The sequence below is a fragment of the Siphateles boraxobius genome, unplaced genomic scaffold, assembly GCF_051911475.1.
Source record: "Siphateles boraxobius isolate OS27281-9 unplaced genomic scaffold, OSU_SipBor_1 22, whole genome shotgun sequence".
Classification (NCBI taxonomy): domain Eukaryota; kingdom Metazoa; phylum Chordata; class Actinopteri; order Cypriniformes; family Leuciscidae; genus Siphateles; species Siphateles boraxobius.
In genome coordinates, this window is record NW_027508833.1 from 9,659,883 (window position 1) to 9,687,298 (window position 27,416).

Consider the following 27,416-nt stretch of genomic DNA (forward strand, 5'->3'; position numbering starts at 1 on the left):
TGTGTATCTGTGTATGCGCTCGGTGAAGAGCATCGTTGATGTATATTTACATCATGTTTTTGAAGTGCTGATCATTGTAGCCAATCACAGACATATTTGATGAGCGCATGAAAACAGTGGCCAATCAGAGGTGTTTACGGTTCCGCCCAACAGCGCTCAAAGTATCCCATTTTTTCAATTCCTGTACCGACTTGGTACCGAAGTCGGTACTTTTGACAACACCGTAAAAACCGTCTGATGTCCTGTGTTTGAAGGGTGGAAGGTCTGCCGTCCGTCAGCGCTCTGAAGTTCAACGGCTCTCTTGGAATGGCGGTGGGCACCAGCACCGGACAGGTCACTACTGATTTTACCCGTACATTTAAAGTGTAAAGTCCTGGTAAAATAGAGACACCTCAGCTCAAAAGTTCATGGCCAGCTTGTTTTGACTTGGTGTTATGATGCCTTCTCAGATTCTCGTCTATGATCTTCGTTCTTCACATCCTCTGCTAGTTAAAGATCATTACTATGGTCTTCCCATCAAATCCCTTCACTTCCACGAGCCGCTGGACCTGGTGCTGTCCGCCGACTCCAAAATCATCAAGATGTGGCACAAAGACAATGTAAGACCGTGACCGCTGGTGTATTTCTTTATCCAGACATTCAGCATGGATCCTTTATTGGAAAAACATCAAAAGCATAACTACTTTTTGTTTTTTTGTCTTGATTTCAGGGAAGAGTATTTTCCTCCATCGAACCGCAGGCCAACATCAATGATGTGTGTCTCTACCCCGGCTCTGGTTAGTTCACACAAATAGAACTGAAGTTTAACCACAATAAGATACTAGTTCATTTCTATCTGACCCCATGAAACCTAAATTTGAATTTTGTGGCATTTCGTCCTTGTGTGTGAGCTTTAAGGTCATTTATACACTGCTGGAGGTTGCCAACATAAACTTTGTAGAAGAAATGTATATTTAAAAGTTACAGTTTTTCTCTTACTGGAAAGCAGAGCAAAATGGTTGATCTCAACTTGCTCACAAGGGTTTGTACAAACATTTATTTTTTGTCCAATCAGATGCTCTCTAGAATGAGAATGTCTCTTTGTCTTAGACAAAAGACTGTTAGATATTTAAAACCCCATAAAGAGCTTTTAATGTATCCCACCCCTTTTAAAAGGAAATCTGCCAGTCATTATCACAACAGGGTGATCGGGACCAAAAGAGGATCTTGTATTATCCTGAAGGATTTATTTAGCAGTAATGCCAACATGCTAAATTAATAAATAGATGTGAAGTACTGATTTGGGTTTTCAGTTTTAATAAATATTTTTTTGAATGTAAGAAGAAAGACCGTGATACATAAAACTAGCACACCTACACTAATGTTCAAGAGTTTTGTTTTTTGATCTAAATTAATACTTTTATTCATCTAGGACTCATTAAATTATCAAAAGTGACAGTAAATACATTTATAATGTTACAAAAGATTTCGATTTCAAATAAATGCTGCTCTTTTCAAAGATACCACCGTTTCCAGAAATAAATATGAAGCAGCACAACTGTTTGGCGCAGTGGATAAGACGCATGCCTTTGGTGTGAGAGACCCGGGTTCGAATCCACTGTGAGGCACCAATGTGTCCCTGAGCAAGACACTTAACCGCTAGTTGCTCCAGAGGCGTGCGACCTCTGAAATATAGCAATTGTAAGTCGCTTTGGATATAAGCGTCAGACAAAAGTAAATGTTTTTGACATTGATGAGGATGATAATGAATAATGATGCTGAAAATTCAGCTTTGATCACAGGGATAAATTACATTTTAAAATATTTTAAATTATATTCATATTTTAAATTGTTGTAATAATATTCCATAATACTTTTGTATTTTTGATCGAATAAATGCAGCCTTGGTGAGCAGAAGAGACTTATTTCAAAAACTTTTGAACGGTAGTGCAAATTCTGTTAATCAAACATTTTTATTGCCATTTTATATATGATAAAATAATAATTATATAATCATATATATTGTAAACTTTTTTTATATATGACTAAAATATATATAAAAATACATGCATATAAAGTATAACACAATATACAATTAAACATCTTACAATGATACAGTAACTCCTATATAAAATATTTCATTAGAATAATTATAATAATAGTCATTCTTTTTTACTGGTTTTTATTTATTTATTTATTTTTACCGTCCCATTCATTTGATCAAAAATATGGTGTGCATAAGAGACATGCTGACCAAAATCTGACCGGTTGCTTTGTGCATGCATTATATTTACACAGCTAGAATGATAAGGCCTGCATACTCGCATATGATGGACACACCTATCTGTGACCATCATCTGACATGTGCTGCTGTTGAAGGTGTCTCGCGTATATAGCGGTTTTGTGTGGTGTTTCTGTTTTCTAATTGCTTCTATATGACTCAATTTACAGGTATGCTCTTCACTGCCAATGAAGATCCCAAAATGAACACCTTTTACATTCCTGTAAGTACCAGATGGCGTGATATGAAGTATGACCTGAAAATGAGAAGATCCTTTGAGCACATTCTTTTCCTTTGTACCTTGATTAGTCACGGCATGTCTCTGAACGCCCCCTTTCATGTCTTTCTAAGTAAAAGCAACCCTCCCAGTGGTTTTATTGTGTTTATAGTTAACAGAGCAGTGGTAGTTAAGGGCAACTGAAACCTTTCTGAGAAACTGCCTTCTGATCCAGACCTGCACATTATATAGCTCTGTGTGTTTGGCAATAAGAGAGCATTTATTCTGTCTGTGTCAGGAATTCTGAGAGGGAGGACCCAAATGCAGAATAACCAAGGATTGTTATTTATTGACAACAAGGTAACAGCACAAGATAGGTGAGGTGGGAATACTGTCCAAACAATAGGGCAAGGATGCACAACTGGAGAACAGGTTGGTCTGGGATGAGACCGCAAAGATGTGACGGCCAAAGATGGACACAAGGCAGCGGTTCAGGGAACACCAGACTAGCCAGACCAGCAGAGTCAACGCAACACAAAAGACAAGATTTAATAGGCCAAGACAACAAGATATAAAAGCAAATTAAACTGAGTAAAGACTCAAATAAAGAAACTAAATACTGTAATAACAGGATCTAGCAAAAAAATAAGTAAACAAACAAAAGAAGTCTAAAAATAAATAACTGGAAACTTGAAAAAAAGAAATAAAACAAGAGTGAAAAAAATATATATTGTTAGTTAAGGCAAAGCAAGTTTATTTATATAGTCCAAGTCTCTCTCTCTCTCTCTCTCTCTCTCTCTCTCTCTCTCTCTCTCTCTCTCTCTCTCTATATATATATATATATATATATATATATATATATGTGTGTGTGTGTGTGTGTTATATGGTTAAAGTCCCCCTGTGGTGAAAATCACATACAAAATCATTTTGTATGTCTCTATTATCTGACACACTCAGTTCAGATCAAGGAGTCTATCCTAACGAGCTGGTGATCTGAATCAGGTGTGTTGAATAAGGAGACATAAAAAATTGTGCAGAGCAGTGGGTCCCGAGGACTGGAGTTGAGAACCACTGATTTAAGACAAACCATGTGTAAATTTATAAGTCAACACCATTGCTGAGTATTTTCTCCTTAAAACTGCAGTGAATCAAAGACAGTCTCAAAAACAAGGTTCGAAATCGCTGGTCTTTCTGACGTCACAAACTACCTTGTAACCATCAGATCAACGTGTGATCGTCAGCGAGTGGATCTCTGAGCTGTTTGAGTGAGTGGAGGTGGGGCACATTTGCATAAATCATAGAACCGCGTATACTAAATGAGGCAAGGGTGTAGAGTTACATTCGAGATATTTTAAGGCGTGAAGATTTTTTTTCAGGGAAAAACTTTTAAATTTGTCATTTTGGTGATCAAGATCAAAGATGAGTTTTAGGGATAAAATTGACTACAGTGGGACTTGAACAATCAAATCAAAAACGAGAGAAAACAAAATCAAAGCTTGGGAGAACTAAGCAAAATGAATACTGGAACTTGACTAGAATAAAAATCAGGAACAAAGAAAAAACTGAAAAAATCTAAATGAAATAAATACAAAGCTAGAACTGAGAGATAACTAAGGGGGCTTTTCCACTGGGCTCGTTTGCTGCGGTCCGAGCCCGAGCGCGTTTGTTCCCGGCGCCCCCCGCAGCGTTGGTCTGGTTTCACACTCAACTTGATTCTATCGAACTCTGGTGCGTTTGCGTGCATCTTACGTCATTGCAAACGTGCACGGCGCATGATAGAAAACACGACGCGGGTCAATATATTGTGTTTTTTATTAATTTGGTGCCATTATTCATAGCTGAGTAAACAACCCAGGTTAACTGTGTGTGTGTGTGTGTTTCGCATAAGCTGTTTTTCCGCTGCTTGCAAATGGTCTCTTTTGAGGAGACAGTGGATTTCCATTAATTTGTTGCCCTGATTGCACGCACTATGCGCGAATACACTGCAGACTCACTCTTGCTCGTATCCAGGGTAAATCTTCATCCCTTACGTGTGTTTTATTTAACTAAATACATCATAATCGACTAAAACGCATGCGCAGGATACTTTACTTCCTGAACAAGTGCGCACCCGAGTCCGTGTAGTTTTCACATACACGCAAATCGCAGCACGGTTCGGGAGCAACCGAACTCAGACCACCTCCTCCAGGTAGTCTCGGGTTCGGTACCCCAGTGCGCACCCGGGTCCCATGACAGGGTTCACATTAGCGATTTTTCATGCGAACCGTGCCCCGTTCCGAACTAAACTGCCAGTGTGAAAGCCCCCTAAATCTAGCATTGACTTACAAGATCTGTGAGAAATGCACGCGCACAACAATTGCAAAGACGAGGAAAAAGAGTACAATATAAAGAGAGCAGAGCATATGAGGATCAGGTGAACACAATCAAAAGCAAATGAGGACTAGAAAAGGACTAAACAATGGGGCGTGGTGACGGGAAACAAGGAGGCGGGACTAGAAGAGCACATGACCAACATTAACAAAGACCATGTGGTCAGACACAAGACAAAGAAAGAAACATTAAACAGAGACCAGACAAAAGACTGTCAGGGCAGGACCTGAGTTTAGTACACACAATTACAGAAATAAGAACTACAAACTCGAGATCTCAATAAAATAATTTCAGTTTATAAGCACTTCATGAAAGCACTGACATTTCTGTCAAACAGAACATGGTTCAGAACTTTTAAAAATGAATCTTTTATCAATGTCTGGATCACATTTCACTCTAAACTCAAAAGAAAACAATACAATTAAATAACATTTTGCATAAAGAAAATGAAACCTGTTTTATGTTATTTTCATCACATTTCCACATAATTCGGGTTGGGCTGTATGATAATATTTTTGGCGATATTGATATTTAACAACAATATTAATTTCATACCATTCATGGGGAAGGAAATGCATTCCACGTGTTTGTTAGACTTCAGGAATGAATGTAATTCAACGTAAACTCCTCAGAGTAAGCTACTACTTGTACACATGAAAACCTTTTTATTATTTGCCTGATTCTGTTTCCTCAATTTGTATTTTTTTCTGGATTATGTTTCTGGATTTAATTAAAATTGTATCTCAAAAATGTTGTCTAAAAAAATTAATTCATAAAACTTAAAAACAAAAATTAAATTAATAATTTAAAATGTAATTAAATAAAAATAAGTGTCGAATGAAAAAAAATCATACAACTTTAACAATTTAAACCGCATTTTTATTTTTTGTCAAATAAGGGGCTGCACAACAGAACTTGTATACTGTACAACATCTTTTAAACTATTTTGGTTGTTTGCTATTCCTAATAATAATAAATCAATCTAATGTTTTTATACGTTATTACTTTGAGAAGTACAATTTACTGTACAATATTGATAGAATTCTGTCATAATTTATTCAAGTGAACCACAATTTTATCTGGTGGTTTGTATAAAAGAGGGGGGGTTGTTTTTTTTTCAGCATAAATTATTGGCACTTACAAATAATATTTCCATAATTTATCCTTTTTTCCACTTCACTGGGAATTTTGGAAGGAAATGTTCTTTTCGCAGCATTTAAGCACAATGCAAACTGGCACATAAATTAGCCTTTATTCAAGCGTTTTCTCTGTTGTGTGTGGCCGTTTCAGGCTCTCGGTCCGGCTCCACGCTGGTGCTCCTTCCTGGATAACCTCACAGAGGAGCTTGAGGAGAACCCGGAGAGCACCATCTATGACGACTACAAGTTTGTCACCCGCAAAGACCTGGAGAATCTGGGTAAGTTGGAGGATCTGTCCTAAGATCACCAATAAGATACTTGCATTAAACTTCATGAAACCCTAAAACACATATTTTGGGATGTTAACAAATATGTGTTGTTTGCACATCAATGAAAACCATAATGACACTCAATATGTTTATTATTAAGGGAAAATTGCTTTTCTTAACTAGTGGTCGACCGATATGGGTTTTTTGATTGCCGATGCCGATATCTTAGAGAGCAGGGTGGCCGATGGCCGATATAAAGCCGATATTTATATATATATATACACACACACACACACACACACACATATATATATATATATATATATACGGTATATATATACATACACACATACATATTATATATATATATATATATATATATATATATACACACACATGCATATTATATATATATAAATATATATATATATATATATACACACACACACACACACACTTTATATTTATATAAATCAATATTTAATAAATTTGATACATTTAATACATATTTAAAAATCTATACTTTAGATGGTAACTTCTTGAATCTGCAATCCACATTTTTCACAAATAAAGTAATTGTTTAAAAATATATGAATATGTGAATAAAAAGGAAGTAAACACTGTAACAGGGCACTCAGTAATCTGGTAATTAATCAGTAATCACCGATAATCATATTTTTTCAAATAAAGACTTTTTTTTACTTTGACTTTTGACAAGGTAACGCTAATTTTACATACTGCACACAGTGAAAACGACATGAATATGACACAGTGGGCCACTGGATATAGCACAGCATATTTTAAAATGAAGGATTTATAGTGTTTCGATCGAGCCTCCTGTGAAGCTGATCTTCTGTTCGCATTCACTCACTTCACACGGACCGACCGTCACTCGCAGTAACACGTTTATGCAGGCTACAAATGCACACTTCACAAGATATCACTGCTCAATTAGATTAAATCTGCCAGGTTTGTGAAATTAAATGTTTATTAGATATTCAGAGATTTGTTTAAATTATGTAGATGCGCATTTGCGGAATGTTGACTGTAAATTAGAAAGTATTTTAGGCTGATTGTTTGCCTTTTCGGTTACAAATAATATAAAAGCAAACGTATTACTTTTTCGCATACCATTTACTTTCTTTGACCAGTTCTGTTGCCCCCGGTTCTGTCTAACAAAGTATTAGATCTGACTGACAGAGATCGTAAACTAATGAAGACGGAGAATGTGAGTGAGCACTGTGTGATCAAGCGCTGCCCTTCTCTTCTGGTGCTGGTGTTCTCAGCGCCGCCCGTCAAAATAAGTCCTCAGCGGCGTCAGAATAAAAGTCCCGCTTCCAATACATCGGCCAATCAGAAAAACGATATTTTGCCGATGCCGATATTTTAAAAAAGCCATATATCGGCCGTGGCGATATATAGGTCGACCACTATTCTTAACTATATTGTTCTCCCTCTTTAAAAAGCGAAGTTGAACCAAAGTGACGTATATACGATAATTCGGAGTGGTGATTGGCAGCTGTGGCTGGAGAGTATGTTTCTACGTCATCAGTTTCTCCATATTATACATGAGAATAAAGACATATTTCACATACTCTCCTACTCCAAACATGAACCAGCACTGTATATGCGCACATATTTCATCATGTCTTTAACAAATGAAATGTATGTGCAAATAAGGACACTGATACAGCGGTACGTCTGATCATGAACCCATGACGCAATGAATTCTGACACACAGAAAGCAATAAAGTAGACCAAAAATTAAAAGAAGATTGGGCAAAAAAGTAACTATGCCTTTATTCTTTATTCCCCCAGCTCTGTTTTTCTAGTGTTTTGTTTTTAGTGTTTTGCACTATTTAATGGAAGTGAGAGGTAGCCTGTGTGTATTCACATGAAGAGGAAATCTGGAATTCTGCAGCTTCAGATTCAGTCCAGACATAGTTATAGTTTTATCATTGAGGAGCACGTTATGACACGATATATGCAGAGTGTGGGGTGTGTCTGCATACAAAGTATTTACAATGAGAACATTCCAGTAATTGCGAAAGACAGGCAGAGCTGTGATTTACAAGCTTTGACCCTCAAAACTTCAATCTGCTAAACTTCAAACTGCTAAACTTCAAACAGAGAAAAATATCACATATGTTAGTCGCCAAACTGGATGGAGTCAGACCTACCGCAGTGATAAGATCCAGTTCAGTGGGTCGGAGATGGGAAAACCGCTCAGGAATGCTGCCGTCAGCAGAAAGCGGATCGAATCGTGTGTGTGTGTGATGTGGAGGGCCAGGTGCAATGGCCGGATTATGTAACAGGAGAGAAAGTCTAGTGAGCTTATTTCTCGTGCACTATCATAGGCAAAAGTTGTGGGAACTGAAACTTTCCCTCATTTACCAAATTTTGAAAACATTTATGAAGGAAGTCCAATGCTGTTTATAATTTATATGAGATCCGATAAAGTTAGTTGCGGCTCCTGAACAAATAAGATTGTAATAAGGCTGTATACATTATTATTAGTTAATGCAAAGTAAGAGCAGCATTTATTAATCATGTTAAAGATTTAGTTCACAAAAAATACATTTTAGATAGCCATGTACAATAAAAGTCCAATTAGTTAACGTTCAGGAATGCATTAACTAACAATGGGAAATACATTTATTACTACAGTATTTATAATTTGTCAATCTTCTACACACAACTGGTTATTGTTAGTTCATGTCAGTTCAGGTCCTTTAAATAATATTAACAGATACAGCTTTTGATTTTAATAAAGTATTAGTAAATGTTGAAATTATCATTCATTTAGATTCATAAATTCTAAGTTAAAAAATGTCATTGAGTTCAAGGTGCCTAATGCATGAAAAGTATGAAAATATACAGGATATTTTATGTAATGTGAAGTGTTGCCGTTAATTTATTGGGTGCATCATGATTTGATTGGATGGAAAGCAACATTTCTTTGGAAACATTTTTATTCTTGAATTTCGGTTTGTTTCTCACTCAAAGCTATTCTATGACTTCATTGGAATCTCTTTTGTTGAATGGGTATAAAGTAGCTCAGCTGATCTGCTAAATGTTTCCCTTTGAGTTCCATAGAAGTAAAGTCAAAAGAGAGTGGAATTGGAAGGGTTTTGGCATGAATGGAAATAAAAATATACCATGATGAAACTTTTGCATTCTGGTTAGAATGCGTCAGAGACATTTGCTGCTGAGATGCTGTGGGTCTGGATCTATTCATGTGTTTTGTGATTCACTCATGAGCGTTTTATCAGTAGTGTAATTGGTGAGCATGATATCAGTGAATGTAATCTATAGAATAGCTCATCCCTGCTCAATGCACACAAAGCTCAGCTGAATTCTTGAAAATGCTTTGAGTGTCTTCTTTGAACCATGTCATTTTAAATCAATGAAAACAATGAAAATACCATATAAGAAGGAAAATTGTTGTCCTGTCCTGTTGGTTCAGGGTGCTCGAAGTTCAAGAGTGTCTCCGAGTGTTTAGGTGGTGATCATGATGCAAGAGGTTATACTACATAGAAACTTGTGCATGCTTACGGACTGCAGTGGCTCCAAAATGTATTAGCACGCACACTTAAATCAATTTTTTTTTCTCCCCTTCCATCACCTGATGAGTTTGAGTTCCTTGCCTCTGTTGCCTTTGGCTTTGCTGAGTTGGGGTTTTAAAGATACTTAATGTTCAGTAACATTATCAGTTTTACTGCACTGACACTATCGGATGAGAACAAGATTTTAACTGAATTGAGATAACGCTTACTTTGCTACGCTGATGCTTGTTGAACTGAATTTAATCAATGAGCTGAATAATGTCACTTATCTTCTGTAGAACTGCTTTTACAGATGAAATTAAATTTGTTTTATAATTGATGAACACTGATTTTCTAAACAATCTATTGTTCAAAGCACTATGTAACTTGGCTGAATGTCATTGCATTAAAGTATTAAACCAATTTTGCTCACGTTTTTCTAATAACCAATACTTAATTGTTTTTAAATGACCTTTAATTAACTGATGTCAAGGTGATTTTTAGTGGACGTACGTCAGTTCTGCTGAACTTTACACAGAAAGCAGAGGAACCACAACTGAAGCTCATCACATTAACTATTAATGTTCCACTGACCACAAACAAGCACAAAGTGGCACAATGCTAGTCTTCTTTGATTCCAGTTCACATTGATACGCGGAAGCGACCAAAAACGCTGTATAATTAATTTTTAAGGCAGGACAAGTAATTTTCTGAGGTCAATTTGTAAAGAAAGACTACACGCCTGTGCACATATATATTCAAACACGCATACCTATAGACTAAACACGTAATACGCATGTGCACACCGTCAGCGTTTTCAGAAATGATAACTTTTTCAAAATTTTCAAGGCTTGCTCCTTGTAACTTATTTTAAGGATTGCGTTCTCGAGCCGCCAGGCACTGTTGTTGTGCAAATGAGCGGCCGGAGCGCGTTAACGGTTTTCTGTTAGAACGGTGTTGTGTAAGCAGTTAATAACTAATGATCTTTACAACGGAAGTGAATCAATCAAAAACTAACTTTAGCTGGACAATAACTTTTATCTAGAGCTGCTGTAAAACCAAAACTATCTCTGTTACTTTAATCTCCTATTATCACTGTAAAGCTGCTTTGAAACAATCTATATTGTTAAAAGCGCTATATAAATAAAGATGACTTAATTTTTAACAATATCTTTATAGTTGATATAAGTGCTTTAAATCTGTGCTCTAAAAGTGTCTATACCAGGAAAAAAATAGTCGATTGGGACCAACTGAACTGGTTGTTATTTGTGTAAAATTTTCAACATAGTGTTTTTTGTAATTGGATGAATTCCTGTAATTTAGCTTGTTTTCCCCCTCTAAGGTCTGACGCATCTGATTGGTTCGGCTCTTCTCAGGGCCTACATGCACGGCTTCTTCATGGACATCAGGCTCTACCACAAGGTGCAGATTTGTGTCAGGGCATTTGTGCATGTTCTAAAAGACATCTTTTAAATGGTTAAATGATACATGTTTGATTGCTGTGCTTTTCTGTAGGTAAAGACCATGGCGAACCCGTTCGCCTATGAAGAGTACCGTAAGGACCGAATCCGTCAGAAGATCGATGAGTCGAGAGCTCAGAGAGTCCAGCTCAAGGTAGCGCTTGTTGCCACATTCACGCTGTCTGCATGTTTGACTGTGTGCTTATCTCAGCTATGAGTCAAAGTGGCAGATGTAGAACGACAGAAGGACTGGCGGAAAGAAAGCTTGTTACAGTCGCTTTCAACAGTCGCTTGTTACAGTCGCTTTCGCTTTCGAAGTTAACGCTTTATTTTAGTGTTATTGTTTTAGTGTAATTATATATTTAAGTACTAAGTAATATTAATTAACTACATGTACTTACTAGAGGTTTAGGGTAGGATTGGGGTTTGGTTGAGGGTTAGTTGCATTTAATTATGCATAATTTACTGTTATTGCTATGGTAAGTACATGTAACATATGAACAAGGACACTGTAAAATAAAGTGTTACCAGATAAAGTGTAATCCAGAAAATCACTGAATAAAAGTTTCAGAAATGTTTTAGTTAGCTGTGGTTATGAAAATCATTTTATTTTTTGCAACTTCTGACCCTTAATTTTCTTAATTTTTCTGGATTATGTTTGAATGGTTAAAATAATTTTATTAATCAAAAAGCTTGCCTTATAATTCGAAAACATGAAACTTAAACAATTTAACAACAATTTATCAAAACTGGAACAAAAAATAGCATTTTTAGGACCCTATAAAATGCATTTTATTTTATTTTTAAACCGTTTTAATGGTTTAATTAAATTTGAAAAAATCTGAACTTTTACAATTTAAGATTTCACTAAATTTGTTCAATAATAGAGCCCTATAAAATGTTTCTGTATTTTCAGAAAATCTGTTGTTGTCTTTCTGGATTTATGATTTAATACAAATTTATCAAATTTAAGCATAAAACATTAACAATGCATGATTTTTTTTATAATTAAACGAAAATGTAACGATTCCTTTTGAAATTTGTGTGATAATTCCTTTAACAAGCTTGAGTATATGTAGTTGACAACTGTGGCGCTCATTCACAGAGAGATGTGCAGATTCCATAGTTCAACATCAATAGTCTTTTTGTATTTTTATATTCACAGGCACTCGTCCATGTCACGATTTGATTGAGTACAGCCTTACTTTTTATTTATTCATCCAAAATTAGCCAAATTCTGTGACATTCCGTATTCCATTCTTATGACTGGATTCGTCATCACTGAAATTATAGAGCCCTAGGTTGAGTGAATGTAATGTTTCTAATTCCTCAGAGTCTGTTATCGTCAATGCTTTGACTGTCATTCTCTCTCTCTTATCTCTAAACAGAAGCTGCCTAAGGTCAATAAGGAACTGGCCTTGAAACTCATGGAGGAAAGTGAGCTTCCAAGCAAGAAGAGGAAGAAAAAGGCCAATGTGGGCAATGTTTCTTTCACACTGAGTTACTATAGAAATATTTCAGACATTTTAGTCATCTTTTAAATCTTTTGTCTCTTTTTCTAAATTTGCTATCGTCTTTTTGTCTTTCCAAGGCCGTAGACAATCTTCTGATGGATGACCGTTTCAAGGTGATGTTCGAGAACCCGGATTATCAAGTGGATCAGCGGAGCGAGGAGTTTCGTCTGCTGAACCCTATCGTGTCTAAAGTGGGAGAAAAGCGGAGGAAGAAACTCAGCCAGCTTGTTCAGCAAGAGGAGCAGGTACACAACATCATCACTTTTTACAGCTCTGTTCCAAAACCTAATGACTATTTTAATGTGTCCCAAAATCTGTTCGAAAAGATAGGCATCATAATGCTGCCTCATTACATATAAGATCATTTTGGCCAAATTCTTAGACTGTATCGCATGCATCCGGCTTAGAGAAGACAATTACAAAAATACATCAATAATATTTAAATATAAGATAAGTTATAAATTAGTGCTGTCAATTAATTTAAAAAAAAACTACACCTAACATTAAAGTTTGTAATATATTATTGTAATAATTTCACATTGAATCTCCAAATTAATGTAGAAACAACATAAAGACAATACAGGTCCTTCTCAAAAAATTAGCATATTGTGATAAAGTTCATTATTTTCCATAATGTAATGATAAAAATTAAACTTTCATATATTTTAGATTCATTGCACACCAACTGAAATATTTCAGGTCTTTTATTGTTTTAATACTGATGATTTTGGCATACAGCCCATGAAAACCCAAAATTCCTATCTCAAAAAATTAGCATATTTCATCCGACCAGTAAAATAAGTGTTTTTAAAACAAAAAAAGTCAACCTTCAAATAATTATGTTCAGTTATGCACTCAATACTTGGTCGGGAATCCTTTTGCAGAAATGACTGCTTCAATGCGGCGTGGCATGGAGGCAATCAGCCTGTGGCACTGCTGAGGTGTTATGGAGGCCCAGGATGCTTCGATAGCGGCCTTAAGCTCATCCAGAGTGTTGGGTCTTGCGTCTCTCAACTTTCTCTTCACAATATCCCACAGATTCTCTATGGGGTTCAGGTCAGGAGAGTTGGCAGGCCAATTGAGCACAGTTATACCATGGTCAGTAAACCATTTACCAGTGGTTTTGGCACTGTGAGCAGGTGCCAGGTCGTGCTGAAAAATGAAATCTTCATCTCCATAAAGCTTTTCAGCAGATGGAAGCATGAAGTGCTCCAAAATCTCCTGTTAGCTAGCTGCATTGACCCTGCCCTTGATAAAACACAGTGGACCAACACCAGCAGCTGACATGGCACCCCAGACCATCACTGACTGTGGGTACTTGACACTGGACTTCAGGCATTTTGGCATTTCCTTCTCCCCAGTCTTCCTCCAGACTCTGGCACCTTGATTTCCGAATGACATGCAAAATTTGCTTTCATCCGAAAAAAGTACTTTGGACCACTGAGCAACAGTCCAGTGCTGCTTCTCTGTAGCCCAGGTCAGGCGCTTCTGCCGCTGTTTCTGGTTCAAACGTGGCTTGACCTGGGGAATGCGGCACCTGTAGCCCATTTCCTGCACACGCCTGTGCACGGTGGCTCTGGATGTTTCTACTCCAGACTCAGTCCACTGCTTCCGCAGGTTCCCCAAGGTCTGGAATCGGTCCTTCTCCACAATCTTCCTCAGGGTCCGGTCACCTCTTCTCGTTGTGCAGCGTTTTTTGCCACACTTTTTCCTTCCCACAGACTTCCCACTGAGGTGCCTTGATACAGCACTCTGGGAACAGCCTATTTGTTCAGAAATTTCTTTCTGTGTCTTACCCTCTTACCCTAGAGACCCTTTTCATGATATGCTAATTTTTTGAGATAGGAATTTTGGGTTTTCATGGGCTGTATGCCAAAATCATCAGTATTAAAACAATAAAAGACCTGAAATATTTCAGTTGGTGTGCAATGAATCTAAAATATATGAAAGTTTAATTTTTATCATTACATTATGGAAAATAATGAACTTTATCACAATATGCTAATTTTTTGAGAAGGACCCATATATTTTAAACACTTGTTTAATGGCATCTTTTGGTATCAATGGATACCACACTGCTATGTCTCTGAATATTTTTTTTCTCAATTTTTGCCATTTAGCATTAAAGTATAATTAAAATTAAAAAAAATTAGGCTTTACAAAATACAACTTTTAATTTGTGAACTTAAAACAATCTTCACATAAACCCAATATAATGTCACATTTACCTGCCCTTCAATATATCAGGGCTCAGTTTTTTTCTGTTTTCACACACAAATCTTCTAATGCTTAAATGGGTAAGGCTTAAAGGAGTTTAGTTTAAACACAGACAGCAACGCTCTGGTCTTACCTGCACTCGCGCGCTATGAACACCCAGGTGATGACGGCATAAATGACTGCTCATATAGAGCATATGACACTCGCAAACAAAGTTTATAAAGAGTGACCGTTTTGTCCATGTAATTTTATTGTAACATTGGGAAGCCAGAATGCGTATCCATCGACAGAAACATTAGTGGAAATGTTTCTGTACCGCTATGTTTCTAACATGACAGAAACATAGCGGTACGGTCTGTCTGTTTAATGCGTTATTTTCAACAAACCTATATGATAGATGTGTCATCAGATTAGAGATGAACAGCGGTGCAAGTGCGTGCTGAACCGTGGGTGGAGAACAGTACTTTTTTTTTTTTCTTTTTTTTTTTTTTTCTGAGAACCGTTACACCCCTAGTCTTTCACAAAAACCATGCTCACTTACTGATAGAGCTGGGTATCTGCAAATGCCTCACAATAAATTACGTAAAATTATTATTTAGTATGTAGTAGTTAGGGCTGCACAATCACAATGAAAACTGCACGTGATTTAGCAAAGGCTGCGATTTATTTTATGCGCAGCTTGTCAGTGCAGCGGTTTTCTACGTGAATATATTGTAAAATTTAATTTATTCCTGTGATCAAAGCTGAATTTTCTGCATCATTACTAGGGCTGCAACAACTAATCGATATAATCGATTATGAAAATCGTTGTCAACGAATGTCATTATCGATTAGTTGGTCTGCTTACGTCACGGGGAGCGTTTACTGGTACGCACACACACGCAAGGTCTCTCTCCCTCAGGCGCTCTGCCGAGCGCGCGCGCTACACGGTTTGGAGCAGTCTCTTCTGTCTCGCATGCGCGCTCTTGCTTGCGCGCTCTAGATTTCGGGAGTTTGAACTAATTCGCGGGCATCAGGGAGCCGCAATCAATATGCGGGAGACTCCCGGGACTTCCGGGATCTTGGGATGTCTGTATTTTGTCTCGAGCATCAGGTTGCGCAATCAGTTCGCTCGCAACGTAAGTGATGGATTAAAATAGCGCTACCGCAGAAATAGGTTAAATTAAAACAGTCTTTACAAAGCGAAGCACTAAATATAAAGGCAGTTAATAACAGCAGCGGTAAAATATTGTTTTTTAGTCACTGTACTCAGTGGTTTTCAGCGAATGCTTGTGCACTAATGCATAATTTCTCCTGTCCTTTACTCAAGCCTGTTAGCTTGCTGGGTAACGTTACCTCCATTCCGTTCTCTTTTTATAGCATTTGTCTACTAAGTTTTAATTGTTTTTCAAACGCGATCTACTGCGGCTCTACATTCACACAATTGTTTTCAGTCTTTCTATATTTATTTAATCAATTTATCCTTATATTATATTATTTTCTATATTATATATTAGGGCTGTCAGTTAAACGCGTTATTAACGGCGTTAACGCAAAACCATTTTAACGCGATTAATTTTTTTATCGCGAGATTAACGGTCTTTTTGGTCTAGCAAACTTTGTAGTTTTTTTTTCACATGCTTTTGCAACAGGACGCGGCATGCGCGGCGCTGCGCTATGAAACCCATTCATTTCAAGGGCTTGCGCCGTGCGAGGACGTTTTGTTGCTTCGTTGACCAAAGCGCAAGTGGATCTAGACCGGAAACAAAACAACAGGCACGCGCACACACACTTGTTTGGGCTTGCGAGCCGGCCAAATAGGTTAAAGTTACGTTTTGAGTGGATGACGAGCGCGAGAAGCCGAAATGGATGCCAATAAGATTCTGAATGGAAAGTTTACTTTTAAAAAGTTGCCAAATGGTTCCATTGACTAGACCAAAGTGATATGTGTGTTTTGTCGTTATGAACTGAGCTATCATCATCGGAGCACGTCCAGTCTGAAATACCACTTGATGATGGCCAAGCACACACACACACACCTAATGCTAATTCTCCGCCCCCTCGTCAATATCAGTACCTCGTCAGTATTTCTTTCACCCTTTTATTGATGGACAGTGTTACATTGTGTTACAAAGAAATTATTTGCTCCAAATGAGAATGTTAGTGTGAAATTTAACACAGTATTGCCTATGTTGTTTTCAATAAAAAAAATGTGCACAAAGAAAGCAATCCACTTTTTTCATGTTGATAAGAGCATTAAAATGAGAAAAAATAATGAACAAAGAGAAATCAAGAGAAATTTAGAATAGATAAAAATGTGCGATTAATCGCGAGTTAACTATGACATTAATGCGATTAATCGCGATTAAATATTTTAATCGTTTGACAGCACTATTATATATATAATATATATTATATTCTTTATCCTTATATTCCTTATATATAATTAATTTTAAATAAAAATTAAATGAATTATATATTTTAGATGTTTTTAGTTTGTTTTTAGTTCAGATATTCACATCTGAACATGTCTGTGTAAATTTGTTTTAACAAAAATTGTGTTAAAACATAATATGTTGGATATCATTTTTTTAACAATAATCATGTTTGTCAACTTGCCATCAGCAATTATCATTAAAAACAATGCAAATATTGATATTAGTAAAACTCAATGTGTGGCTTTTGCACTTTTTAAAGTACACTTTTACACATAAATACCCTGATTTACGGTTTTATTTAGTTATAATAAAAAAAAATCTAATTTAATTTCTATCCGATTAATCGATTAATCGAAAAAATAATCGTCCGATTAATCGATTATCAAAATAATCGTTAGTTGCAGCCCTAATCATTACTCCAGTCTTCAGTGTCACATGATCCTTTAGAAATCAATGCTGAATTTGAATATTTTCTGCTTAATATTTTATTGGAAACCGTCTTTTTTATGATTCTTAGATGAATAAAAAAAGGTTCAAACGAACAGCTTTTATTTGACATTTTTTGGTAACTATGTAAAAGCCTTTACTGTCACTTCTTTTTTAATTCAATGCATTCTTGCTGAGTAAAAGTATTAATTTCTTTTTTTATAAATCTTAATGACTCCAAACTTTTGAACTGTAGTGTAGTGTTGCCGGCCATATTATTTATGTAGGATATCCATGCAAAACAATTTGAGTGCTGAGCAACAGCACACTAAAGCTCTGGCTGTATTGTGGTGAATGATCAGATTGATTGAATGGTTCAGCGCGAGCTCTCTGACTGTCACTGCACCCTCACAAACTCTCTCGTTGTGATGAGGGAAGCTGTCAGTGCTGCACAATAAACCTCTGATTTAGACCGTGTCTACCCTGCATTGATTATAATAGTGCTCAATGACAGTCAGTGGGTGAGCTGGCGCTGAACAAAAACACTGACGTTTCTTATTTTGCAAGTAAAACATGCATATTTGTATCAGGCTGCTTAACCTTACCTCATTGGGACTGTTTCGTAGACACAAAAAGGTTTATGAACTCTGAATTATCATTGAATTTATGCACTTAAAGGGATAGTTCACCCAAAAATGAAAATTCTGTCATCATTTACTCACCCTCATGTTGATCCAAACCTGAATTGAGTTTCTTTCTTCTGCTGAACACAAAAGATATTTTGAAGAATGTCGGTAAACATTTGAAGGTAGCCGTTGACTTCCATAGTAGGAAATAACAATACTATGGAAGTTAATGGGAATCATCAACTGTTTGATTACTGACATTTATCGATATCATCATGGAAAAAAGGTCGTCAACCAAACTTTTTTTCATCATTTTGTTAACGAAATGAAACTATTTCAATTAACAGAAATGTTTTTAATGTATAAAAATATATTAAAAAATTAAATAAATAAAAAATAGTATTTTTGTATTAGTAAGTCATAATAACCCTGAAAAACACAACAGTGTTTCTAAAGCTAAAAATTAAAAAGGAAACAAAATATTCAAAAATAATTCTAAATATGAATAAAAACTACTGTATTTAACTCCGTGATACTAAATTAACATAGGTGTTGATGAAAATGCAGGTCACAAGGAGCAGAGCTAACGTCTTTTCATTTTGTGGGAGATAATAATATAACAAGTAGAGCATAATTTCTCTCAAACTCGTGGTCTCACTTGCAGGATGGCTCAGAGGAGGAGGAGGTGGAAGGCCGTGGTTCAGAGGAAGAGGAGAGCTCTGATGATGACGATAAGAGTTGGGTGGAGGAGGTGAGGGTTCAGCGACGTCTCTTACGGGCCGAGGAGCGAGAACGCAGCTTCATCCAGAGGAAAGAGAGGAGGCAACAGGACCGAGACACCAACTTGCAGAGTTATGATCCAGTTGGAAACCTCCAACGGGAGCATCAGAACCAGAGCCAACCTCGATTCTACCAGATCAAAGCAGGAGAGGAGTTCCGCAGCTTCAACGACGTTTCCCACAAGCAGAAGATGCAGAAGTAAGTTATCTGTTCTCATAGATAAATTTTAAACCGATTTATAGCACCACATTTTGGAAAATTAAGTCCACCTTGAGCTTAAAGACGACCTATTATGCTTTTTTTCACATGTTTATCTTTCATTAGTGTGTGTAATCTTGTTGTTTGAGCATGAAAAATCTCTGCATAGTTTCAAAGCACAAAGTCCCTCTTTATCAGTTATTCTCTCAGGGATTAAAGTTCTCCGTCGCTACGGCGGATTTCCGTCAATTGCAGGGTTCCAGTCTGTCCATGCCTTAAATTAACTTTTCATAATTTTAAGGCCGTAAATAGGCTTTCGTTTCTCAAATACTGTGATAAATGTCTTAATTTTAGTTTGAATATGTCTTAAATTAAGGAAAGACGAGGTGTGTTCACCCTGCTGAGGGGGATGTGATAAAGCCTGGATTGGAGCGAAAGCAAGTTCCTCTCTCCACTTTCAGCATTCTGTAATCACTACGCTCATGGTCCACTCCGGGTTTTCAATTCCCGCTCACGGGAAAAACTGCTCCGTGTTCACTAAATTAATCTTAAGGTGCTTTCACACCTGCCTCATTTAGTTCGGTTGAATCGTACTAGAGTACGTTTTCCCCCTTGGTGCGGTTCGTTTGGACAAGTGTGAAAGCAGCAATCGCACTCGGGCGCGCACCAAAAGCCGACCAAATAAGCATACCGAGACCTCCTCGAAGAGGACAGACCCAACTGCCAAAGAACAGTGCATTTTTGGACTAAACCAGCTTCCGTAGTCAAACAAAATTATTATTTAGATTTTCAATAGCGCTCCCTTTAAGCCATGACTGACTTACCGCGTTCTGCACTCTCACTAAAATCTCATTATAAACACTGAGTTGTCCGCACTGCACAGTGAATTTCTTATTTATATAGCGTCTAGACTTTGTTGTTTATGGGGGGATTTGCGAAAGGATAAAGCTCTTGCTGATTCTGAACATACATTCTGAGCGAATTCTCTGCATGTCTGCCGGATTTTCCTCTTTGTTTACTTCCGGGAGTTCTGTTGGAATTTTCCCGCACGTTAATTCTGACCAATTTAAGTGCAGTTGTGGAAATATGTTCATTACTCATCTGGCCAACGAGTGAAGTGGATGTTGTCACATGACTGCATTTTGGTTCGTTTCATCAATTTATCAACTGATGGCCAGAGCAATCAGTGTGGTGTGAAAAGGAACCAAAACGCCTGAAAATGATACAAAGTATAATTTTTCGCCCTTAGTCCGGACCAAATGAACCGAAGTACAGGTGTGAAAGCACCCTTAGTTTTGGAGAAGTGCATGTCAGGCTACAGCTGGTTTGCTGCCCCCCGCAGCGTTGGTCTTGTTTCACACTCAACTTGATTCTATCAAACCCTGGTGCGTTTGCGTGCATATTACGTCATCGCAAACGTGCACGGCGCATGATAGAAAACAGAACGCGGGTCAATATTGGCCGTTTCTCAATACCAAGTCCGGTTATTCTGCAAATGGAACAGCTGCGTTCTTGATCGCGTCACTCAGCTCGCTCTGGCTACTCCGGTTATGTCTTTGTATATTTTAGGCAACAATAAAACGAAATATGGTATAAAATACAACTCTGCCTCTTTTCATCAACAATAAAACGAAATATATATATAAAACGCCTCTTTTCATTTATAAATGAACATATTATCATAAACATATTGGCCACACAAATGTGGTTCAGGCAACGCACATTGATTATCTTCACTCCATATATTTATAACAACACGAAATATGAAACACAATCCTGCTGCTTTTTGTTTTCGTTTTAAAAATATGAAACATTATTGATCATTAAAAACTGACATTTAGCAAACAGAGACAGGGTTGTATCGTTTTATTTTATTATACATGTACAGATACAGTGAAGAGAATGCATAGTAAAATATATATAAATAATATTTTATATATTTTAGAATATAACATCACACAACCCTGTCTCTTTTTGTTAAATGTCAGTTTTAATGATCAATAATATCCAGTATAAAAGTATGAGTAGGCTATAAGAAGCTATACAATGAGAAATAAAGCAAACAATTCAGTCAAACATTAACTTTGAGAGCCTATTAGAGAGCTGACTAAAGTTAAATAGCCTAAATATATAAAGTTATGAAACTTCACTTTGCCCTCACCCAAAACCATTTGCCATGGAACAAACTATGTATTAATATAGTTTAGCATGTTTGGTCTTATAAGATAAATAAAAGTTATGTAGATGGTTGATTATTTGTCAAGCTAAGTGATTCTTTTTCATAGATTAAAATAGCTTTTAAAATATGCAAACTGGCAATATTAAAGCTGTTTAAAACATCTCCCCTTAAAACGTTATTGGTCTCGACTATTTAAATAAAGTTATAGGAAATGACTTGGCCTGAAAAAAAGTTTTTTTCACTTTAATCCCTGTTCTCTATATCAGTGTCAGTGTTTCTGAACTCCTGAAACGCCTCCATTGTAGTCTTGAGTTTCTTCCGGGAATCAACAATATTCCACATTTAAATAATTAATACGCAGAATAAAGGGGAGGGGCCTGTTGAGTTAGTAATGTGTTAGTTAGTCACACTTGAAGCACTTGAGCAATCACAACACACTGATCCAGCCAACCAATCAGAGCACACTGTGCTTTTCAGGAGGAGGAGCTTCATAGAGACAGGAACTAAACAGAGCGTTACTGACACACTGGGAAGAGAGCAGCTGCAACAATGGAGAATATGGGGAAAATAATGTGGTTATTTTTTTTACATTCAAGCATGAAAACCTGTTCTAGTAGAGCCAAAAACAACATCAATACTTTTTAAAAGGGCATAATGGGTCATCTTTTAAGATGGATTGCATATAGAGAAGGGACTAGTGTTGTCAAAAATATCAGTTGTTTGATGCATATCGATTCTGAGTATTTTTGAAACGCTTTTATTTATTAGGGGTGTAACAATATGCTAATGTCACGATTTGCTTCGATTCACAATTCTGCTCACACTTTAAACAAAGCCAAAATAGAGTTAAATTTGTGCAGTTTTTTATTATTACTTTTAATACATACGATAAATGTGTACTGTAATAAATCTATTAAAACAACTATACTGGCAATCATGTCCTAACCTCGTTTGACACTCAGTGGGTGGTTTATTGACAGCTAACACATGTTGACTCAGGGCCAGATATAAATGAGCATGCCAAATATAGAGAGCATGTCCTTGTGAACCTCCTAATGGCTTTTAAAGTGCTAAACAATTGTCTGATGCTCCCAGACTTGGTTTTACATTATTAACCATTTGAACCTAACCTAGCACGGTTTTGACATTGAAGTCAACATGATATCAAAATTCAATCTATTTGCATTATACATATTGATAGTTTTATTGTGAATGATTCTTAGACCTTTGATTCAAAATATATTTGGATATTCTGCCAAAAATAAACATTAAAATAAAAATAAACATTATATTAGGGCACAATTCCTTGATTAAATTTGAGTACTCGATTTAAAACGATCCTCAATTGCAATTAACCCATGTCAGTTAATACCAGAAGTGGCTCAGTACACTTCCTGAATGTAGTCGAACGAAACTTAAGCCTGAACACAGCAGACAACAGAAGCATTTAGAACTAATAAACACTAGTAAATACTTAAAGCTCGAAACTGTCAAGTAGTGTTACAATAACACTCACACATACACACACTGGTACTTAGGTCTTTGCTTATGTCAATTTTATTACCACAAAAAAATATATAAGTATTTAAATATATATTTAGTGTCGCTGTGCTGCGGTGAGTTTTTGTGCCGTTGTGCCCCATTACTTGAGACGTTCTTTGTTAGTTGGTTATTTTTATGTCTTTTGCTCAATCATTGTTAGATGAAAGTTGAACACTGTTTGCCGTCACACAGGACATCTCTGGAGGAGCGACTGCAGCGGGAGGAGAGATCAGGGATGCTAAACCTCAGCGACACAGCAGTTGGAAGCAAACAGCTCTCTTTCACTCTCAAGAAGGTAAGCATGATGATGGCAGCCTATCCGAGCTGCCACCGGTGCAGACTAACACTTTATAACACTTGTTTGATCTCTAATGATGTGTCATGCAGATCAGCTGAGTTGCAGGGCACTGAATGTGTGTTAATATGGGAGAATTTTCTTTAATGAACAGTTGTGATGTTTTAATCCTAGAAATTTCTGAACGAATAAAAACAGATGACAAGATTTATTCAAACAATTACATAAGCCATTACTTACATGTTTGCTGAAAACCTTTTAATTTAATCCTGACCTAGTCATATGTTTGTTTCTCGCTCTTCCTCCCTCTTTGGTTAAATGAAGATGATGGTGTGGTAAAATTGGGTCAGACATATTCCCAGCTCAGATTTCTGCTGACTCGCACCATAGACTGAAGAATGGCTTCAGTATGCCCTGAAAATCTCACCGTTGTTTTCTGTCTTTTGACCGCTCGCCCGCTCGCACACCCATTTAATTCCCATACTCCTCTGTACAACACATCCTTCAGTCAAGTCACTTTGCTACTTTGTTGGATGTTCATGGAAATATTTTAGTAACCGGATAGTCTGAGGTTATCTGATCTTTCCAAAATCTAAACACACATGAATGTTCTTTGCATTAAAGGAATGAATTAGGGATGCACGATATATCGGTATCGGCCGATATATGTTCAAATAAGGAAATTTGGCCGATATATTAAAGCGGATAAATGATGGATTACTTCCTTCAGCTGAGACAGTTCAGATGCGCACTGTTCATCATGATGGTTTTGAATTGCTTAAAATATGATTGGAATCACTTCAAAAAAGAAAAATACAACATGTAAATAAGTGCAACATGTGCAGTGCAAGTCTGTCATATATAGGGTACATAAAATTAAAATTAGAACATCATTATAATTGTGTGCTTGGGACATTGCTCTCAAATTATATAAAGATTTGGATTTAGATTTATCGACCAATATATTGGTTATCGAGAATTATCGGTAATTGGTAGTGGCCCAATTTTCATATCGGTGCATCCCTAGAATGAATAAATGGATTTAAATGGAATAAATCGAACACACAGATTTTTTCCTTAGAACGACAACAAACTGTCAAGCATCATTAAAAATAAAATATTCTATATGACTCATGCACTATAATCCAGCTCTTCTAAAGTCATGTAATAGCTTTCTGTAATTGTTCAGTGATTATCTACACTTTCTGCTCTAGCTCTCAAATTCATTTAGTTATCACACAGTTATCGTTCAAAGTTTGAGGTCAGAGAATTTTTTTTTTTGTAAGAAATTAATACTTTTATTCAGTAAGGATGCATTAAATTGATCGAAAGTGACAGTAAAAACATTAATCTACCCAGATCTCTCTATTCTTCAGATAATCTTCAGAAAAATATATCATGGTTTCTGCAAAAACTGTTCTACATTGATAATAATTATAAATGTTTCTTGAGCATCAAATCAGCATATTAGAATGTTTTCTAAAGGATCATGTGACACTGAAGACTGGGGTAATAATGCTGAAAATTCAGCTTAGATCAGGAATAAATTACAGTTACAGAATGTATTTTAGAAAACAGTTGTTAATATGTTAAAATGTAATAATACTCCACAATACCTGTTTTACTGTGTTTTTGATCAAGTAAATACAGCCTTGGTAAGCAGAAGAGACTTCTCAGAAACTTTAAAAAATATTTCAAACTTTTGTGTGATAGTCTATAAAACTATAAAACTGTTTGACCGTCTACAACCAAATGACAGAGTTAAAACACTGTTGCGATAGTAGATTTTTTTTGGACCTCTATGACAAGTTTAAGCAGTAGTTGTTTTTCTATCCATTTAAATTAGGTTTACCACTTTAAACTTGAACAGATAACTAAATACTAAACTCTAAATACAACTTACAAAACTAGAAAAGAGTCCGAATATTCTGATTGACAGCAGTACTTATTTAAAGACTGTATTTCACTATAAATGCCATGCTGGGACATTTCTTTGAACTGTTTCTTTCCATGAACTGTCTGAACAAACCAATGAATGACTAAAGAAAGCTGATGAATCACTAAAATGAATCAAGCTTCCCAGTGCCTCTTAGCAGCATGAAAAAACACATCTTATTTACAGCCCGAGTGAGTTTTGTCACACTAATCTGATCTTTTTTTGAAAAGGTCACCTGTTAGTGGAAAAGAGACTATTTTTAAAATAGCTGAAGTATTGTGCTACTGAACAGTGGAGATGCGTCTCGCTGCTTTTAGCTCATCACAACCCAACACTGTTACACTGCTAAGATTCATCAGAGTAGTAACCTTTTGGAACCAGTTATAAAAAAAATCTCTTTGACGAGTTGTGAACCATTTTGGCTTGGCCACTAACTCCATCTTATACTTTCACAGACGGAGAAGCAGCGATTTCAACAACAGGCTGAACGTGACCATCATGAGGAGAGGAGGAAGATCAGACGGGCGGCTGGACACTTACATTCTCACAGGGGAGGAAGAGGAAGAGGCGGTTCTAGAGGAAGAGGCGGTTCTAGAGGAAGAGGCGGTGGGAGAGGAAGAGGAAGGAGACCCTTTTAAACTCAGGGCTGATCGTGGTCACTAGGCGTTGACACAGGACTTTTAATACTGCCTTAAAATGTGTCTGATCAGACATCTGCAGGAATCACTTTTGTCTTCAAGTGACCTTTACAGTACAGATGCCGTCACTGATTCACATTAAGAGAGTGTGTGTGTGTGTGTGTGTGTGTGTGTGTGTGTGTGTGTGTGTGTGTGTGTGTGTGTGTGTGTGTGTGTGTGTGTGTGTGTGTGTGTCAATCCGATCTTTTTTTTCACAACGCCTCTCAGTACATTAAACCGAACCTTGTGTTTTGTGAAGAACCATAAAACATTATCAACATCTGCTCTGTCCTGTTCTGTTCTCTTACATTTACACACACAAATTCATTCCCATTCAGCATCAATTAACTTTTACTGCCGATCATTTTTTTTTAAATGTTTTTGAATCTTTATACTAGTTTACAACCAAGTCATGGGTTTTACTCTACAAAACTAATACATTTGCATCAATTTGTCCTCCTATAACTTCAATTGTGAATTCTGGATCTGTTCTTACAGAATTAAAAATAACTGTCCTTACACCAGTCCTTAAGAAGCCTGGTTGTGATGTTTCTGACTTGTCTAACTATAGGCCTATTTCAAACCTTCCATTTCTGGCTAAGGTTCTGGAGTGTAATGTGGTTACTCGGTTAAATAATCACTTAGCGCTAAACAGTCTCCTTAAACCTTTTCAGTCTGGTTTCAGAAAAAGGGCATAGTACTGAGACCGCTTTAGTGAGGGTCATAAATGATCTCCTTATTGCAGTTGACTCTGGTGTATGCGGTATCTTGGTTTTGCTAGTCCTCAGTGCTGCTTTTGACAACTTATGCCATTCTGTTTTAATAATAATAATGAATAATAATGCATTTTATTTAATGGCGCCTTTCATATCACCCAAGGTCACCTTACAAGCAATAAACAGGTCACTGCATAAGACAATACACACAACAAACAAGCCACATACAAATAAGGTGCATTAAAAACTCAATACAACATGTTATAAAAAACCTTGTATAAAAAGATTTGTCTTAAGACGCGTTTTAAAAGTCAACAAGCAGTCGCTATTGCGAACATCAAGGGGAAGAGAGTTCCATAGGCGGGGAGCAGCATAACTAAAAGATCTGGCACCCATGGTAGTAAGTCGAATCCGAGGTACCACAAGAGAAATTGAAGATGAAGATCTGAGAGCCCGTGAAGGAGTGTAAACATGGAGAAGTTGTGAAAGGTAATAGGGTGCAAGATTATGGAGTGCCTTATAATTGAATAGCAGGATCTTGAATTCAACTCTATACTTTAATGGAAGCCAGTGCAACTTCTGAAGAACTGGCGAAATGTGCTCAGTATAAGGTGTTCTAGATAGAACACGAGC

The 27,416-nt window shown here is 36.7% G+C and overlaps 1 protein-coding gene across 1 annotated transcript in view; it reads left to right on the top strand.

Moving 5' to 3' along the window:
• The window catches only part of nol10 (nucleolar protein 10), a 34,166-nt gene extending 7,819 nt beyond the window's left edge, over positions 1 to 26,347 (top strand). Inside the window, exons 10-21 of the mRNA XM_077238576.1 lie at positions 255 to 333; positions 450 to 599; positions 710 to 776; positions 2,431 to 2,483; positions 6,138 to 6,264; positions 11,143 to 11,222; positions 11,316 to 11,414; positions 12,649 to 12,735; positions 12,852 to 13,019; positions 19,125 to 19,438; positions 23,352 to 23,454; positions 25,846 to 26,347. Coding sequence (XP_077094691.1) covers positions 255 to 333; positions 450 to 599; positions 710 to 776; positions 2,431 to 2,483; positions 6,138 to 6,264; positions 11,143 to 11,222; positions 11,316 to 11,414; positions 12,649 to 12,735; positions 12,852 to 13,019; positions 19,125 to 19,438; positions 23,352 to 23,454; positions 25,846 to 26,028 — 1,510 coding nt within the window. The 3' untranslated portion in view covers positions 26,029 to 26,347. The remainder of the gene's footprint in view (positions 1 to 254; positions 334 to 449; positions 600 to 709; positions 777 to 2,430; positions 2,484 to 6,137; positions 6,265 to 11,142; positions 11,223 to 11,315; positions 11,415 to 12,648; positions 12,736 to 12,851; positions 13,020 to 19,124; positions 19,439 to 23,351; positions 23,455 to 25,845) is intronic.
• The last annotated feature ends 1,069 nt before the right edge of the window (positions 26,348 to 27,416 follow it).